The sequence below is a fragment of the Rhinatrema bivittatum genome, chromosome 5 (genome assembly GCF_901001135.1).
Source record: "Rhinatrema bivittatum chromosome 5, aRhiBiv1.1, whole genome shotgun sequence".
NCBI classification, from domain to species: domain Eukaryota; kingdom Metazoa; phylum Chordata; class Amphibia; order Gymnophiona; family Rhinatrematidae; genus Rhinatrema; species Rhinatrema bivittatum.
In genome coordinates, this window is record NC_042619.1 from 264257052 (window position 1) to 264276457 (window position 19406).

The 19406-nt window shown below is 50.2% G+C and overlaps 1 protein-coding gene across 2 annotated transcripts in view; it reads left to right on the forward strand.

The window, feature by feature from the left end:
* Positions 1 to 1024: 1024 nt before the first annotated feature.
* LOC115092719 (disintegrin and metalloproteinase domain-containing protein 9-like) overlaps positions 1025 to 19406 on the forward strand; it is a 506232-nt gene continuing 487850 nt past the window's right edge. Inside the window, exons 1-5 of one of the 2 annotated variants that reach the window (XM_029603960.1) lie at positions 1025 to 1188; positions 2087 to 2163; positions 2517 to 2578; positions 2714 to 2792; positions 12128 to 12204. In XM_029603960.1, the coding sequence (XP_029459820.1) occupies positions 1104 to 1188; positions 2087 to 2163; positions 2517 to 2578; positions 2714 to 2792; positions 12128 to 12204 (380 nt within the window). In that variant the 5' untranslated portion in view covers positions 1025 to 1103. The remainder of the gene's footprint in view (positions 1189 to 2086; positions 2164 to 2516; positions 2579 to 2713; positions 2793 to 12127; positions 12205 to 19406) is intronic. The other variant, XM_029603961.1, reaches the window with a different exon arrangement.

A 19406-nucleotide genomic window follows, 5' to 3' on the forward strand; every position in this document is an offset into this window, starting at 1 on the left:
ACACACTCACTCATTCCCCCCCCTCCGAGCACATCCCTGGCCCCCCACACACTCACTCATTCCCCTCTCCGAGCACATCCCTGGCCCCCCCACACACTCACTCATTCCCCTCTCCGAGCACATCCCTGGCCCCCCACACACTCACTCATTCCCCTCTCCGAGCACATCCCTGGGCCCCCCACCACTCACTCATCCCCTCTCCGAGCACATCCCTGCCCCCCACACACTCACTCATTCCCCTCTCCGAGCACATCTCTGGCCCCCACACTCTCACTCATTCATTCCCCTCTCCCCACCCCCCTCCCAGCACATCTCTGGCCCCCACACTCTCATTCATTCCCCTCTCCCCACCCCCCTCCAAGCACATCTCTGGCCCCCACACTCTCATTCATTCCCCTCTCCCCACCCCCCTCCAAGCACATCTCTGGCCCCCCACACTCTCATTCCCCCCTCCCAACATACTAATTCCTCCCCTCCTGATACCTGGCTGTAGCTGCAGTCTGAAGATTCCTTTGCTGTTGCCCTCCAATGCCCTGCTGCTGGCCTTCCCGTTCCAGGTCTGCCAACAAAAATGTGTTCGCGAGGTATCCATCAACAAGGCTTGCAGCTCACTCTTTGAATCCTGCTCTGATTGGCTTACTGCTGCAATATAGGGATAGGGTGTGCCGGATATGGACAGGCTTCATCGCAGCAGCAGCAGCCAATCACTGTAACATCAGAGCACAAGTTCCGCCCAACAAGCCCAAAAAACCGCGACTGGCAGAAAAAATAGCCCAATTAAAAGCAACCCGCGAATCGGAAAAAAAAAACGCGAATGACTAGGAAAAGAAGCCCAATCTCGCGGTAAATAAGCGAGGTTGGCAACACTGGAATGCTCTGTCGACGGAACTACGCATGAGCTAAGAACGAGACTGAAGCCGGACTACGCCGCGCGTGCGCGCTAAAGACGTCCCACTCCTCACTTCCCTTCTCAATCTCCAGTGGTGCGAGAGGGCAGAAGTCAACGGTGGACGTTGGATTTCCGTTATTTCATCGCAATAATAATAATAATAATTATTATTATTGTTATTATTTCTCTTCGCTGGGGGCGTGGGGGAGGCGAAATGTGCTTCTTTAGTGGGGCGGGGATAGGGCTACTCGGTTGTTTCCACCTTCTTCTCATGTTCAAGGCGGTGATGGGAGAGGATGGTGAGATCTGCTGCGCCTCCTCCTCTCATGAATGTCTAGTTTTAAAAAAGACTTTCGCTGATGGCGGTGTTAATTGCAGTATGATGTATAGATGCACAAAAAAAGGCAAACGTTCCCAGATCACACTGAAACCAGTAGCCAAAGGACTTGTCCTGATGTAGACCAGGGTTTGAAACATCACACACTCCATCTCTTTTGGTTAAAAAAAAACCCCAGACACTATTATTTTTGTCTGCTGTTTACTTTCTGTTGTTACCCAGTGGGTTGTGTTTCATTGTGTCTTTAAAAAGGTTCCAACTACCAATGGGCCATTGCCAGAAGTTTACACATTCTGGCAATTTATTTATGACTGTTATGATAAACGGGGGAAAATCACACCTTAGACACAATAAGGAGGTTAAAAGCTTTACAGAATGAAAAAGGCACACATGGCCTCATTTACTAAGGCACTTTTTTCCCTATTTGTGAGAATAAAGTTTACTAATGCAGGACCTAAACTTTTTTATTCAAATATGGCTTGGAAATGATTTAGATGTGGGAAAAGAAAACTGGGTTAAAATTAAACTAAGACCAAACCTAAATCTTGCACAGCAATCCACCTGAGCTGGATTGTGAGGGATTGTTTTAACACGAGTGTGGCTTAGAATGAGAGAGACTTGGTATTTATGATGTTTTAGTCATATATTTCAAACTAGAAAAAACTAGCCTTGTGAGTTTGTTCCTAATAGAACTCAAAAGAGGTTAATTTTCCTAAATGGCAGTCTCCGGTATAGTGGTGTTCGCCATGATATATGATACCAGAGACTGCCATTTAGGGAAGTTATCACCTTTTAAGTTTTATATTTAGTTGTATATTTGACTGCTAAACATTGTTTTTCACTATAGTGCTTTTCATTAGATTTTAGATCAGCATCTCTGAATTCATACGAAATTATAGTTCCACAGAAGATAACGTCAAAAACAAATGAAGATATGGTATGGTAGTTCCAGTAATGTCATCTGGTTGGAATTTACTTGCATAATTTGAAAACAAACAGCATTTATCACAATTCTAAATAGAAAAGACAACAGTGAAGCCAATTAGAGAACCCACATTAGTTTTCTGCAGAAAAAAAGTAAACCTTTTTTTTAATCGTATTAGACCATTATATGATGTGCATTTAAACTATGTAATGTTTTAATAACCTGAGACTTTTCAACTTTAACATTAGAAATTATCAGTGAGCCTAAAATGTATCAGTACTCTAAATTCATATAATGTAGATAGAGAATTGTAGTGTTAAAATATCAACATACTGATTCTCTTTCTCTCCATTTGGATGGTTCAGGACTTGGTGTTATATGTTATTAGGATAGAAGGGAAGGATCATATTGTTCACCTTGAGAGACAGTAAGTGACTGATATCCCACAATTACAATAAGTATATTTTAATTGTGTTTTGTCATCAGTTACCTAGAAAACTCTAACATATACTGCAGTTGTTTAGCTGTGTTTAGAACTAGCTTTGTTTCATTTGTTTTATAGAGAATTTTTACTACATGGCTTCGCAGTTAATACATACACACAAGAGGGATTGCTTCAGTCTAGTAAATCACATACTACAGTAAGTTCTCATACCAAGTTATTCATTCTTATAAAACATTCAAGGCTTGGGATAATGTTACTGTTAAAACAAACATGGGATCTATTTTTTATTTCCTTTCTAAAATTTTTCATAGGAGCTGTTGAGACCATGGTGCTGAACAGGAGAAATGTGCGTGGTTTCCCGTGCTGGAATCGACTCTCCTCAGTCTGTTTTTCTGCGCGCAGGATCGCATGCAAAGCTTCAGACCTCCTCAGCATCACAGCTTTAAGCAGAAAAAGAAACAGAAGATTTCATTTCTAATGTCGGACCACGGCAGGAAGGAAGGTCCCCGACTATCAGCCTTCAAGCCCTGCACATGTGGGAAGGTAATGTCAATTACTGACAGGCAAGACTGCTGCTATCGGTGTCCGGGCCCAGACCACCCGATGCAGTCCTGTCAACACTGTGGACGGATGTCCCCAAGAGCCCGAAGGCAACGCTACGAGAAGATGGAGGCTCTAAAAGCAGCCCGAGGAGGTTCGTGCGCACCCCCCTCTGAGGCCCGATCTTCCCCAGGACCTGCAGCTCCTACACCTCCATCAAAGCGTCGAGCGTCGTCGGTCGAACCCACGACTGCGAGGTCGAGCCTGGAGAAGAAACAAAAAAGTAAGGCCGACTTGCTTCGGGGCCGCGATCCGGTTCGTACCAGGCATCGAACCATCGAACCCACAGTGCATCGGAAGCGTTGGAGCCCCGATCCCATCCACGACCGAAAGTGCCGAGAGGAACGGAGGACAGCGTCGCCATGGCACCCGATGCCCCATTTGATTGAGGCACCGCGCCACCACAAGGCGACTCAATGCACTCACGGTCGATGCAAGAATCGGCGCCGAAGAAGAAAACACCGGGCGAGCCGACCGCGAAGCATCACTCGACGCATGCATCGATGGCGCAAGCGTCAACAGCGCACTCGGCGCAGTCCCAAAAAGGAGGCGACCGGCCACATAAGGGTCTTTCCTCCCAAAAGTCTTCGCTTAAGACCCATTGATTAATGAGGGAGCCGGCCTCGGGCCTCCTAGTGCCACACTCACGGTTTCCTCCGCCACCAGAGAAGTGGACTGCCGAGCGAACACAGTCCCGACCACAGAAGCGGGGACACGCCTCTGGAGCTCTAGGGCCGATGTTTACACCTGCTTTCTCAGCTTCGGAAGGAGAGGGAGCTCCAACACTCTCCTCTCACTCTCCATCATCCTCTTCCTCTTCAGTCCAAGTGTATTCCGACTTATCCTTGGCCTTTCATTGCCGCTCGGAAGCCAGTTCCTTGCAGGAACCACTATCCAAAAAACGACAGTTGCCAGACAAAACCCGTACTCCTCGTTCTCCCAGTAGGAGCCCGGATGCCGACATCCTATTAGCGGTGGTTCCAGTCAAATCTCCATCCACAATTCAGAAACCCGCTATGCCTCGGCAGACGAAGGATGCATTTGTCAACCTTTCCCTGGCACTGTCTGGCTTTTTTGAGGTTATGTAGGCGTCCTTCCAGTTGCCTGCGGCGTCTCCTCAGCCATCGGTGCACTCAACACCGATACGACATCGATCTCCTTCACCTCTGGCTCTGCTACCAGACCCCATCCCGGTGTCGAAGCCAAAGGAGCCCCGCCTCGGTTTCTCCGGAGTTTCACGATACCTCTCCGGACTCCTCTACGGGGTATCCATTAGACCCGGCGGAGGACCCAGCAGAGCCTTATTCCCCGCCGGAGGACCTCACATATCTGAAATTTTTGGAAAAGATTGGGAAAGTCCTCAACCTTCCCATTCAAAAGGTCCCGGACGCCAGAGCCGACACTCTGGATTTGTTAAAAATCTTCGACCTCCCAGCCGAACCCACCGCTCTGCCATTGCACGCCGTTTTGGATTCGGTCCTAGAAAAATCTTGGGACACCCCCTTCACACTCCCTGCAGTGTCCCGGAAGATTGATTTAAAATATAAAATGCAAAAATCTCCATACTACACAACCCCTCAACTGCCACATGCGTCCTTGTTTGTGGAGTCCGTAATGGGGAAAGTGAAGAAAGCTAAACTACATTCTGCTTCACCCCGGGTAAGGACCTTCACGCTCTGGATGAGTTTGCTAAGCGAGCCTATCAGGCATCCATGCTTGGCGCCCAGATTAATCACCACCAGTTCTATTTGGTGCAGTACATGTTCGAGTGCGTGCAACGCCTCAAGGATGACCCACAGTCTCTTCACAACTCCCATCCACTACAAGACATCGAAGAGGCCATCAGACACTTACTACGTACCGTCTACGAAGGATTTGAAACGTCTTCCAGAGTCTCAGTGAACGCAATTGCGGCACGGAGACTAGCATGGCTCAGAGCTAGTTCCATAAGGGATGATGTCCATGATAAATTGGCCAACCTGCCCTGCAGGGGAGACAATTTGTTCGGCTCCAAGTTACAGGAAACGGTGGCTCAGCTCAAGGAGCAATCGGTGGTGGTACAGTCACTCACCATGCCACACTCTTATTCTTCTTCGCGTAGGTTCTATACTCCATATAAACGACAACCTTTCCAATGTAGGGCATTCTCTGGAGACAGTTGTGTCAAAATCGTAGAGCATATAGAAAGACATGGTTTAATGGAACACAGTCAACATGGATTTACCCAAGGGAAGTCTGCCTAACAAATCTGCTTCATTTTTTTGAAGGGGTTAATAAACATGTGGATAAAGGTGAACCGGTAGATGTGTATTTGGATTTTCAGAAGGCGTTTGACAAAGTCCCTCATGAGAGGCTTCTAAGAAAACTAAAAAGTCATGGGATAGGAAGCGATGTCATTTCGTGGATTACAAACTGGTTAAAATACAGGAAACAGAGTAGGATTAAATGGTCAATTTTCTCAGTGGAAAAGGGTAAACAGTGGAGTGCCTCAGGGATCTGTACTTGGACCGGTGGTTTTCAATATATATATATATATATATATATATATATAAATGATCTGGAAAGGAATACGATGAGTGAGGTTATCAAATTTGCAAACGATACAAAATTATTCAGCATAGTTAAATCACAAGCGGATTGTGATACATTACAGGAGGACCTTGCAAGACTGGAAGATTGGGCATCCAAATGGCAGATGAAATTTCATGTGGACAAGTTCGAGGTGTTGCACATAGGGAAAAATAACCCTTGCTGTAGTTACACGATGTTAGGTTCCATATTAGGAACTACCACCCAGGAAAAAGATCTAGGCATCATAGTGGATAATACTTTAAAATCATCAGCTCAGTGTGCTGCAGCAGTCAAAAAAGCAAACAGAATGTTAGGAATTATTAGGAAGGGAATTGTTAATAAAACGGAAAATGTCATAATGCCTCTGTATTGCTCCATGGTGAGACCGCACCTTGAATACTGTGTACAATTCTGGTTGCTGCATCTCAAAAAGGATATAGTTGCGATGGAGAAGGTACAGAGAAGGGCAACCAAAATGATAAAGGGGATGGAACAGCTCTGCTATGAGGAAAGGCTGAAGAGGTTAGGGCTGTTCAGCTTGGAGAAGAGATGGCTGAGGGGGGATATGATAGAGGTCTTTAAGATCATTAGAGGTCTGGAACGAGTAGATGTGAATCGATTATTTAAACTTTCGGATAATAGAAGGAGTAGGGGGCATTCCATGAAGTTAGCAAGTAGCACATTTAAGACTAATCGAAGAAATTTCTGTTTCACTCAATGCACAATTAAGCTCTGGAATTTGTTGCCAGAGGATGTGGTTAGTGTAGTTAGTGTAGCTGAGTTCAAAAAAGGTTTGGATAAGTTCTTGGAGGAGAAGTTCATTAACTGCTATTAATCAAATTTACTTAGGGAATAGCCACTACTATTAATTGCATCAGTAGCATGGGATCTTCTTGGTGTTTGGGTAATTGCCAGGTTCTTGTGGCCTGGTTTGGTCTCTGTTGGAAACAGGATGCTGGGCTTGATGGACCCTTGGTCTGACCCAGCATGGCAATTTCTTATGTTCTTAAGAGCAGAGATGCCGGGCAGGAGCTGGATACGAGGAGTCCTAGGGAGGATTAGGCCCCTTGCCAAGGCGAAGGCTGAATGGCTACTGAGCCCTTAAGTAGGGCTAGAAAAAGGAAGACTCCCAGGGAGGAGTCCAAGGTGGGGCCCGGGATGGATCAGCCACGGGCCCTTTAAATCTGGAAAGAAGACACTGGCCCGCCCCTAGGGAGAGCTGGGCAGGACCTTGGACAGCAACGTCCCTGCCGCTGATGAGAGGCGGAGCCGGAGCAGGCCTGACGTTGGACGCCCCACTCCATGCTGGGAGCTCCGGGGGCAGCGGCTGCTGCACAAGGAAGGCTGGAGGCGGCTCCTGCCACAACAGAGCACGGCAGCATGGCCCGCCGTGCCAAGGAACAACTTGGAAGGTCCGGGGGCGGCTCCAGGCCTCGGGAAAGGCCCTGGCTTCTGCGGCCTGTGGGCCGCGAAGGTAAGAGGCGGCTCGTGGCTCCAGCCACAAGCCGAAACGCAACAGTACCCCCCCTCAAAGGGGGTCCTCTCCCCTCCATTGGGAGGTCAAAGATCCAGGAAAGGCATCTGGAACTGGAACATCGTGCCAGCGCCTCCTGCAGGTCGTAGGGAGAAACAGTGGAACAACGAGGAACAAAGGATACAGGAACAACGAGGAATGCAGGAACAAACAAGAGAACAAGGAAACAAACAAAGGAACGAACATGAGAACAAGCAAGGGAACAGCAGAACAAAGAACAAACAGCGGAGCAAAGAAAAATGGAAGGAACTTAGCAAGGAACGAGGAACAAAGGAAGAACAAGAGAACAAACGAAGAACAATGAGGGAACTCCGAAACTTCAAGGAAGACCCGGGAGGAAATCCAGGGTGGGATCAGCTAGCACCGACAGAAACCAGGTAGGGTGCAGGCTCTTCCTGCAGGTCGTGGAACCCATGCCCTGGGATTGCCGTGGAGATGATAGTCTGGATGCAGGCGCCTCCTGCAGGTCGTGGAATCCAGAAGAGCTGGCACAGGTCGTACGAAGGAAGTCCCAAAAAAAAAATTCTGGGGTCCAGAACAGAACCCGGGACCAGGATAGTCCCACCGAGCACATGGCCTTGGCAAAGCTGTTGCGTTGCGCTGCAATGGAAGGGAGCGCTAGGGGGCACTCCCCAGCGCGGGACGAGGGATGTGTGCCTTTGCAGTGAAACGGGTCCAAGTCTGGGAATCTGGAGGCCCTCACCCTCCACCGAACCTGCACGCCTCCCTGAGGCCACCAACGCAATGGTGGTCTCTGAGTGGTCCTCCGACCACTCCAATCCCTTTTGGACCTGCTGCTGGGAACGGCAAAGGCGGCAGGGCGGACAGAGGTCAAGGTGGATGAAGGCCGAAGGCACTGGAGCTTGGTCGTAGAACTTGGAAGACTTGGAATCCGGAGCCAGGTGAGATGAGGCCTTGGAATCTGGGAGCAGAAGAGGAGGCCTTGGAATCTGGAACTCAGGAGCAGGAAAGAGTCCAGGCAGTGCTCCACCAGAAGAAGGCTCCAGCCACCACGGAAATGGATACCGAATGGGACGGCTTTACTCCAGGGACTGGTCAGCTGGAGTCTGGGTCCAGGGCGAGCGAGCTGGACCATTGAGAGGAAGGAAGGCACCTCAGGAACAGGAGAAGACGAAGGTCTCAAGCTGGTTCGTGAAACATCAGGACTGGAATGGAACATCAGGAACAGAGACCAGGAACATACAAGAGGGATCCCATGAAGAAGAGCAGAGATGCTGGGCAGGAGCTAGATACGAGGAGTTCTAGGGACGACTAGGCCCCTTGCCAAGGCAAAGGTTGAATTGCTACTGAGCCCTTAAGTAGGGCTAGAAGAAGGAAGACGCCCAGGAAGGTGTCCAAGGTGGGACCCGGGGCGGATCAGCCGTGGGCCCTTTAAATCTGGAGAGAAGACGCGGGCCCGCCCCTAGAGAAAGCTGAGCAGGGCGTCCCTGCCGCTGCTGAGAGGAGGAGCCAGAGCAGGCCTCGACTAGGCCCGATGTTGGAGGTGGCGTTGTCAGCGGCCCCACGCTGCACTGGGTGCTCCAGGGGCCGCGGCTGCCGCCGCACGAGGAAGGCTGAAAGCAGCTCCTGCTGCAATAGAGCACAGCGGCATGCCGAGGAGCAACTTGGGCGGTCCGGGGGCTGCTCCAGGCCGCGGGAAAGGCCCCGGCTTCTGCGGCCTCTGGGCTGCAAGGGTAAGAGGCGGCTCATGGCTCCAGCCTCGTGCCAAAATGCAACACCTAGTAGGTCTGTGTAAAGAATAAGCATCTTGATCTGTAAGCTGTTGTTACTTGTTTCCTGGTCATTGTTTTATTACATATTTTAGCAGCCTGAAAAAGAGGATTTATTCCACCAAAACTTCCTATTGCTCATGAGTCATATTAAATTGTATTTAATAGCTGCTCGTGCATGGTTGCAGTGGTCTGTATTTAAAACAAAAACTCGGGCCTTGCTTTATTCACTTTTGCATGCCTGATTTTCTAGTACCCCAATCCCCACACCCTGCTATTAATCTTTTTTTGTATACTACAAAAGGATCTGATCACATTTCACTCTGCATGTCTGCCAGGTAGGGTCATTGGGCATGAATATTTACACTGATGGGAAGAGGAAAGGGGGAAATTCTCCCTGTCATTGTAGACAGAATGAGAGAGAGCTTTCTGCTACATCACAGCTAGTAACTTTTACATTTGGGGTCAGAAAAGTCCTGTTTCTGGCTCTGTCACCACCCCTGGTATCAATTATTTAGACTTCTGGAGAGGTTATCAAAAAGTGGACAGGGTCCATTAATTCTGTCATTAAAAACGATAGGGCCATTTCTGATGGTGTTATAGGGGGTGTATTTTTAGGGATGGGGTGGTTTGGACTTTCGGTGATGTCATAAAAAGTGGTCAAGAGTCATTTCTGTTGCGACTGTCGCTTCTCTATGTCCTCACTCCGCCCTCTTTACCTCTGTGGCGACTCCTTCCGGGTCTGATGGACGGCTGGCTGCCGCGGTGTCTCCATGCCGTCTCCCTCCGGCATCCCCGGACCGCCTCGACGTTGCAGATCCTCCATGTTGCCTGAAGACCTAGGGTGCATGCGCTCTGATTGAAGTACCAGCAAGAGCGCGAACCTCAGGGGCATCCCCCTGAGATGTCGTCATACGCTTCCAATATTTAAAGGTCTCTATATCACTAACAAACTGAGTTAGCAAGGACTCACTTCGGCTGTCCAAGCTACTCTACATCCTCGGACTTACCAGAGGTACCCGCTCCTTGGGGGCCACATAAGAACATAAGAATATGCCATACTGGGTCAGACCAAGGGTCCATCAAGCCCAGCATCCTTTTTCCAACAGTGGCCAATCCAGGCCATAAGAACCTGGCAAGTACCCAAAAACTAAGTCTATTCCATGTTACCATTGCTAATGGCAGTGGCTATTCTCTAGGTGAACTTAATAGCAGGTAATGGACTTCTCCTCCAAGAACTTATCCAATCCTTTTTTAAACTGCACTAACCACATCCTCTGGCAACAAATTCCAGAGTTTAATTGTGCGTTGAGTAAAAAAGAACTTTCTCCGATTAGTTTTAAATGTGCCCCATGCTAACTTCATAGAGTGCCCCCTAGTCTTTCTATTATCCGAAAGAGTAAATAACCTATTCACATCTACCCGTTCTAGACCTCTCATGATTTTAAACATCTCTATCATATCCCCCCCTCAGCCATCTCTTCTCCAAGCTGAAAAGTCCTAACCTCTTTAGTCTTTCCTCATAGGGGAGCTGTTCCATCCCCTTTATCATTTTGGCTGCCCTTCTCTGTACCTTCTCCATCTCAATTATATCTTTTTTGAGATGCAGCGACCAGAATTGTACACAGTATTCAAGGTGCGGTCTCACCATGGAGCGATACAGAGGCATTATGACATTTTCCGTTTTGTTCACCATTCCCTTTCTAATAATTCCCAACATTCTGTTTGTTCGCCTCGCTCTTTTTCTTTACTTTCAGATTACAGATAGGAAGTGGTACTCGCTCCTCGAGGGCCCATGTTCCTGGACACGCTGAAGATTCTCTACTGCCTGGAAGCTATCGCTGCTACAAACATTTGTGAGTTACTGTCACTCAGAGCTTTCCCTGGTACCAGGTACTCGCTCCTCAAAGGCCTAAACCTTTCCAGCTCCCGAGCTTCCTTGAGAACTTAAATGAGCTTTGTCATCTAGTTCTGTTCATGAACTCTGCCTACTCACTTTCTACAGTTTCTCAATAGCTCAGCCATCCTGGATCGCTGTTCCAGTACCTGAGGGACTACAGCCCTGCTGGGCATATCAACTCACTGCTGCCACCTCTGGTGGTTTCAAAACCTTGTTTAATAAAAGAACTAATGTGTGTCTGTCTCCATACTCAAGCCTAGCCGGTTGTCCCTCTCGGGATATTCTCCCGGGGGCGTGGCCATCTGCCATCGGCCCAGGGATCCACCCACAACTTATCAGATTCATTACAGATTGCTACTGCTTAGCAAGACGATATCTGAGACACTACAAGATTGCTGATTCCTCCTCCTTTAGGAGCCCGCAACACAGAGCTTTCCTAACAGATTGCTAACTCCTATCTGATTGCTCCTCCCATCAGATAGCTAACAGATTGCTAACTCCTAGCACCAGTTCCTGAACAGATTGCTAACTACTCACGGAGAATATAACAATTTCTGGTGATATCATGGGGGTGTGATTTGGGACTGGGGTCTGTTTTGGGGCTGGGAGAGGGTGTGGCTTAGGGTAGAGTATGGGAGGGGCTACTCTACTATGGGGTGGGAGAAGCATGGGCAGAGCTATAGGCGAGGTGTAGGTGGAGGCATGGCTTGGGGCAGACTGTGGGGGTGGGAGGGGGTGTGGTTTGGGATAGGGCTACACTTATTCACGTCTATGGGAGTTGGAATTAGAGTTGGGAGTGGGTGGGGCTTAGACTGGAAGTGAACTCTGATTATGCTATTTACGTACTAGATAGTTGAGAATGATATCAGATGAGAGAAGTTAAATTAATATAGGGCAGCCTAGGATAGCTTTGGTTATCAAGAAAAATATCACATTCTGGATAACCAAGCAAGGCACATAAAAGATAGTTGTCCTGTAAATTAAATATAACCGCATAGTACAAACTGTTTTGACAGGCTAAAATCAGATAAGCAAGGTACAGTAATAAAGTTATTATTGTCTGTTAAAGTTCTAGTATTAAAACATACAGGAAGTGAAGCTGCAAAGATGTATATTTTTGTATCTTTCCAGAGAAAAGATGTTTCATCAGATTGCATATGAAATATGCATATAACTATTCATCCTGTATTTTTCAGAGTGATTGCTACTATCAAGGATATATTGTAGATATTCCCAATTCACTTGTGACACTCAGAACATGTTCTGGAATTAGGTATTGAATTAATTTATATTCAAGCTTCTTATAATTTGTTGAAGGTGTGCTGCAGGGTTGCGCTGGTCGCGGCCGAGAAAAACTAGTTGAATCCCCTGAAGCAGGCGATAATAGCCGCCGAAACATTGCAATGTTGGGAGTTGATTAATATGAGCAACGCGGAGGGCAGCATAAAAGGAAAAACAGAAAAAAGAAAAAAGGAATTGGTTTTTGATTAAACTTTGGAACACTGAGGTGTCGGTCAAGTTACGGCAAGAAGTTAAGATAAGTTGAATAGCGTGCACTTTTAAAAGGTTTTTTAAAAAAAGCAAACATAATTGTTACGATCCCGGTCACTAGCGCAGTGACCGGGCTCTTACCTTCGGCGCGGGCGCCGCATGGTGCCGGGTTCCGGGCCTCCAAAGCTGCGTGGCAGTGGCGTCTCCACGAGGGAGACGTCGCCGAAGACTCCGCCCCTCAGCAGGGGAACGCGCGCGCGTGCGTGAGGAACGCCGTTTTGAGCGTCCAGCACCCGGATGTGCTGGGACGCCCCTGAGTGACGTCACACACCGGCGGGGCATTTAAACAAGCGCCGGAGTTCTCCAAATCGCCTTGCAACGCGGTCGCTCTTCGGAGCCTTAGTTGCTGTTCCTGCTCGTCTGGTTCCTGATCCTTGCTGCTCGTTCCTGGACCTTGCCTGCCTGCCTGACTTCTGGACTCGTCCTGCTTGCTTCCTGATGTCTGGTTGCCTTGACTCCGGTTCCTGTCTTGTTTCTGCCTGCCTGCTGCCTGCCCTGATCCTGGTTCGTGACTTTGTTTCTGCTTGCCTGCTGCCTGCCCTGACTCTGGTTCGTGACTTCGTTTCTGCTTGCATGCTGCCTGCCTTGACCCTGGTTCGTGACTTCGTTTCTGCTTGCCTGCTGCCTGCCCAGACTCCGGTTCGTTTCTTCTCTCCAGTCCGCCTGCCGGGATTCCAGCCCGTGCTTTCGCTGTCTGGCCTCGTCGCTCCTTTCGCCTAAGTCCCAGCGGTCCGGGTCCCTACGGGCTTCTCCTGGGGGGACCTCGGGCTTCCAGGGCGAAGACTCCTAAGTCCTAGCGACCCGGGCTCCCACAGCTCCTCTGGAGGGGTCATGGGTTTCCAGGTGAAACTCCAGCTCGTCCAGTGGATATTCTGCCTCCCGACTGACTCACGCCGGTCGGCCCAAGGATCCACTCCCGGATTTCTGCAGTCGTAACAGTTTGCAAGGCCATGGATCCGGCAGACCTCGCTGGTCTCCAGGCCATTCCGGGCCTCGCTCAGCGATTGGTACAACAGCAGCAGGTTCTAGATTCGTTGGTAGCCACGGTGGAGCGTATGGCTACCCGTATGGATGCCGAACCTCCCGCGCCAGCACCGGTACCGGCGGCTGCTCCGGTCGTTACGCTTCAGAAGCCTACGCAACTTCCAGCTCCCTCCAGATACGCGGGGGATTCCAAGGCGTGTCGTGGATTTCTAAATCAGTGCTTCGTGCGTTTTGTCCTTGTTACCTAATCAATTCCCTACTGACTCCGTCAAAGTGGCATACATCTTTTCCCTGTTGGATGGGAAGGCACTCAATTGGGCATCACCAATGTGGGAGAAGAATGACGCCACACTTACTAGTCTTGATAACTTCGTAGCCAATTTCAAAGCAGCCTTCGACGAGCCCGCCCGCCAGACCTCGGCGACTTTCGAGTTGCTACAACTTCGACAAGGAACACGTACCTTGTCTGAGTACGCATTGGAGTTTCGCACGCTGGCATTGGAGGTAGGATGGCGGGATGACGCACTGCGTGGCATTTTCCTGGAGGGTCTTGCAGGCTGCAAGGGATCTTCCAGAGGATCTTAACACGGTCATAGAACTCGCAGGGCGCATTGACCGACGCCTTCAACAGAGGGCAAAGGCGGTGCGTCCTCAACGGCGTCTAGCATCTCTAGCTCCGGTTTTCTCGAAGCCATTGGCACCAAGTTCCCGATCTACCGGGGCATCCTCCGAAGCATCCACTGAGGAACCAATGCAATTGGGAAGAACGTCCCTGTCTGAGGAAGAGAAACGCTGCCGCCACACCCAAGGTCTCTGCCTATACTGCGGTGGGAAGGGACACTTCCTTTCACAATGTAAAGAGCGGCCGGGAAACGCGCATGCCTAGGGGTATTTGAGGAGTGTCTCCTGGGCTGTTTTAATGCTGCTCCTCAATGTACGGTACCAATAACTCTGAAATTCCCTGGAGGGACCTTTGAGACGCGGGCTCTCATTGACTCCGGGGCCGGAGGGAACTTTATCACTCTTGAACTTGTCCAGAAACTTCAGTTAGCCACGCAACCACGTGAACCACCATTACGGTTTACGTCCATTCAAGGAACACCTTTGCCTGGGAGTATTTCTGTTTCCACGATTCCTCTCACCCTTCAGACCGGGTTGCTGTATCACGAGACTATTTCCTTCCTGGTCCTGGAGAAGTCGGTATATCCAGTAGTTCTCGGCCTGCCTTGGCTGCAATTACACTCTCCAGTAATTCGATGGGATGAGTTACAAATTACACAGTGGAGTTCGCGTTGTTTCCACTCTTGTATCAAGACTGAAGTGGTTCAACCTATTTCATTGGCACACGTTGGGCCCGTTCTTCCAAGCCCATACAGGGATTACGCCGATGTCTTTTCCAAGGAAAGAGCGGAACTACTACCTCAACACCGCCCTTTCGATTGCGCCATCGAACTCCTTCCTGGTAAGGTGCCACCTCGAGGCAGAGTGTATCCGTTATCTCAACCTGAAACAAAGGCCATGTCTGAGTACATCAAGGAAAACCTCGCCAAAGGATTCATACGTCCGTCCAAGTCACCTGCTGGGGCCGGGTTCTTTTTTGTAGCGAAGAAGGACGGGTCGCTGAGGCCCTGCATTGATTATAGAGGCCTGACACAATTACCAGAAAAAACCGCTACCCGTTGCCCTTGATTCCGGAGCTACTGGATAGACTTCAAGGGGCTCATGTATTCACTAAATTGGACTTACGTGGGGCCTATAATCTGGTTCGGATCCGTCCCGGGGATGAATGGAAAACCGCGTTCAACACCCGGGACGGTCACTATGAATACCTGGTCATGCCGTTCGGCTTGTGTAACGCCCCTGCTGTGTTCCAGCATCTCATGAATGAGATTCTCCGCGAACTACTAAATTCTTGTGTCATAGTGTATCTGGACGATGTTCTTATCTTCTCTCGAGATTTGGATACACATCGTCTCCAGGTTCGCCAGGTACTTCAGATTCTTCGGGATCAACATATGTACGCGAAACTCGAAAAATGTTTATTCGAGCAGGACTCTTTGCCCTTTTTGGGTTACATTATTTCAGCCACCGGATTCAACATGGACCCCGAGAAGGTGTCCGCTATCAAAAAGTGGCCTCAGCTGGTCGGGCTAAAGGCTTTGCAACGCTTCCTGGGGTTCGCAAACTTTTACAGGCACTTCATACCTGGTTACTCGCAACTGGTGGCGCCACTGACGGCATTAACAAGAAAGGGAGCTGATACTCGACACTGGCCTTCCGAGGCCTGTAAAGCGTTTCTGGATCTGAAAGAGGCTTTTCTGTTGAAGACCTGTTTGCATCACCCGGACCCGTCTCGGCCCTTCATTGTAGAAGTGGATGCTTCTAGTGTGGCCGTAGGAGCTGTACTTTCTCAGTACTCTAACACCGGGAGACTGCTTCCGTGTTCCTATTTTTCCAAGAAATTTACTCCTGCAGAAAACAATTACGGAATCGGCGATAAGGAACTTTGGCCATCAAGCTGGCTTTCGAAGAATGGAGGCAGTGGCTTGAGGGGGCTCAACATCAGGTCACTGTGTATACCGACCATAAGAATCTGGAGTTTCTTTCACAGGCACAATGCCTTAACCCCAGGCAAGCTCGGTGGTCACTGTTCTTTAGTCGATTTGACTTTATTCTTAAATACCGCCCTGCTTCTAAGAATGTACGAGCCGACGCTCTATCTCGAAACACCATCTTCGAGGAGAGAGAGGACGCTCCTCAGTATATCATTGATCCAGCAAGAGTTTGCCTAGCAAGTACCACGGTGTCCTCCCAGGGTAAAGTGGTAGTTCCTCGACGTGACCGAAGGAAAGTACTAGGCTGGGCTCATTACTCCCTCACGGGGGGTCACGCCGGTCTGGATAGGACATTAACTTTAATAAATCGATACTACTGGTGGTCTCGAGTACGACAAGATGTGCGGGAATACGTTACGTCCTGTCCAGTATGTGCCAGGCAGAAACCGCGCATAGGGAAGCCATGGGGACTTTTGCAGACCTTACCGATATCCACCCAGCCATGGACTCACATTGCCACGGACTTCGTGGTAGACCTGCCACCGTCTGAAGGGAACACTGTGATCTGGGTCACGGTGGATCGGTTCTCCAAGATGGTTCATCTGGTACCCCTGCCTAAACTTCCATCTGCACCTGAGCTGGCACTGCTCTTTATACAGCATATCTTTCGCGCTCATGGACTTCCACAAAGTATTGTCTCCGATCGAGGACCCCAGTTTACAGCCCGCTACTGGCGCGCTCTTTGTAAAAAATTTGGAGTACAATTAAATCTTTCCACCGCGTTTCATCCCCAGAGCAATGGGCAGACGGAACGAATGAATCGTTCTCTCAAGACTTACCTGCGCAGCTTCATTTCTGAAAGGAGAGACAATTGGGTTTCTCTTCTGCCCTGGGCAGAATTCGCCTACAATAATCACACTCACTCCGTGACAGGACAGTCACCGTTCCAGACTGTCTTCGGTTCTCATCTCAGACCACCGGTTCCAGTTCCGGTGGAGGTTCCCTCTCCTTCGGTCCAGACTGTAGCCCAGCAACTCCAACGATTATGGAAGATCCTGCAACATCGACTCTCTGGGGCCGCAGAGAAGGCACGAAGGAAAGCAGATAGTCATCGAAGCGCCGCGCCTAACTTGTTGCCTGGTACTAAGGTATGGTTGAACACTAAGAATCTTCACTTTCCGGGTCGTTCCCGTAAATTGGCTCCCCGGTTCTGTGGACCTTTTGCCGTGGCAGAACGTATAGGCTTGGTGTCCTATAGACTCCGTCTCCCTTCATCTTTACGCATTCACAACGTGTTCCATGTGTCGTTGCTGAAACCAGTGGTGTTCTCTCGTTTCCATCGGCTAGCTCCTGACGCGCTCTCAGCCGCATCTTCAGAAGATCCTGTGTACCAGGTACGGGAGATAAGAGATGTGCGGTTTCGTAACCGCCGCTGGGAGTATTTACTGGCCTGGGAGGGATGTGGTCCTGAAGAGGATTCATGGGAGCCTGCACGGAACATATTGGATAAGTCTCTACTGTCTCAGTATCATCAGGACAACCCCGGTAAGCCCGGTCCTCTGAGGAGGGGGCGTAAGAGGGGGGTACTGTTACGATCCCGGTCACTAGCGCAGTGACCGGGCTCTTACCTTCAGCGCGGGCGCCGCATGGTGCCGGGTTCCGGGCCTCCAAAGCCGCGTGGCAGCGGCGTCTCCACGAGGGAGACGTCGCCGAAGACTCCGCCCTCAGCAGGGGAACGCGCGCGCGAGGAACGCCGTTTTGAGCGTCCAGCACCCGGATGTGCTGGGACGCCCCTGAGTGACGTCACACACCGGCGGGGCATTTAAACAAGCGCCGGAGTTCTCCAAATCGCCTTGCAACGCGGTCACTCTTCGGAGCCTTAGTTGCTGTTCCTGCTCGTCTGGTTCCTGACCCTTGCTACTCGTTCCTGGACCTTGCCTGCCTGCCTGACTTCTGGACTCGTCCTGCTTGCTTCCTGATCTCTGGTTGCCTTGACTCCGGTTCCTGTCTTGTTTCTGCTGCCTGCCCTGATCCTGGTTCGTGACTTCGTTTCTGCTTGCCTGCTGCCTGCCCTGACTCTGGTTCGTGACTTCGTTTCTGCTTGCCTGCTGCCTGCCCTGACCCTGGTTCGTGACTTCGTTTCTGCTTGCCTGCTGCCTGCCCAGACTCCGGTTCGTTTCTTCTCTCCAGTCCGCCTGCCGCCTGCCGGGATTCCAGCCCGTGCTTTCGCTGTCTGGCCTCGTCGCTCCTTTCGCCTAAGTCCCAGCGGTCCGGGTCCCTATGGGCTTCTCCTGGGGGGACCTCGGGCTTCCAGGGCGAAGACTCCTAAGTCCTAGCGACCCGGGCTCCCACAGCTCCTCTGGAGGGGTCACGGGTTTCCAGGTGAAACTCCAGCTCGTCTAGCGGATATTCTGCCTCCCGACTGACTCACGCCAGTCGGCCCAAGGATCCACTCCCGGATTTCTGCAGTCGTAACACATAATAATATTGGGAAATAGTAAATGAGATGGGGTGTTGATGAGTCCACTCCAGTAGAAGGGAACGACCCCCGGGTTTCTCGATTGTTTCGCCAGGAGGAGTGGAAGTGGAGGCACCAGTCCCCAGTTCGGAGCCAGTTAAGGGGAAACCAGTACTCTTGGGGCTGTGTTCCCTGCCCCAAACTTTTCCTTTCCACCCGATGCTTAAGCAGTTGGTCACTCAGGAGTGGGAATCTGGACTCGACCCTGCGGGTGGGACGGGCAATGGACAAACTCTACCCTTTACCTGAGGAAGCCTTGGATATCCTCAGGATTCCGAAGGTGAATGCGGGGTTACTACGGTCAGTAAGCGGACCACCATTCCTGTTACGGGAGCGACGGCTCTTAAGGACTTACAGGATAGGCGGCTAGAAGTCCTCCTCAAGCGCATCTTTGAGGTGTCAGCGCTCTGTGTTAGGGCAGCGTTTTGCAGTAGCCTCATGCAGCGAGCGACCCTCGGGTGGGTCCAGCAAATGCTCACATCACAGGTGTTACTGCCAGAGGAAGCAGATCAGGCGAATAGGATGGAGTCCACGGTGGCTTACATAGCGGATGCATTATATGATCTGTTGCGGGCATCTTCACGCAACATGACCACGGCAGTTTCGGCTAGGTGGCTTCTTTGGCTCCGGAACTGGTCCGCGGACGTTTCTTCCAAAACTCAGTTGGGTAATCTCCCTTTTAAGGGAAAATTGTTGTTTGGGGAGGAACTTGATGCACTTATTAAGTCTCTTGGGGAGAATAAGGTATATAAATTGCCAGAAGACAAGCCTAAGTCTTCCAGGCCCTTTGGGGCAGCGCGTTAGCGTTTCCAAGGACAGCGCAGATTTCGGCAGTCGCGGCCGCCCGCTTTTCCCGCCCGACAACAG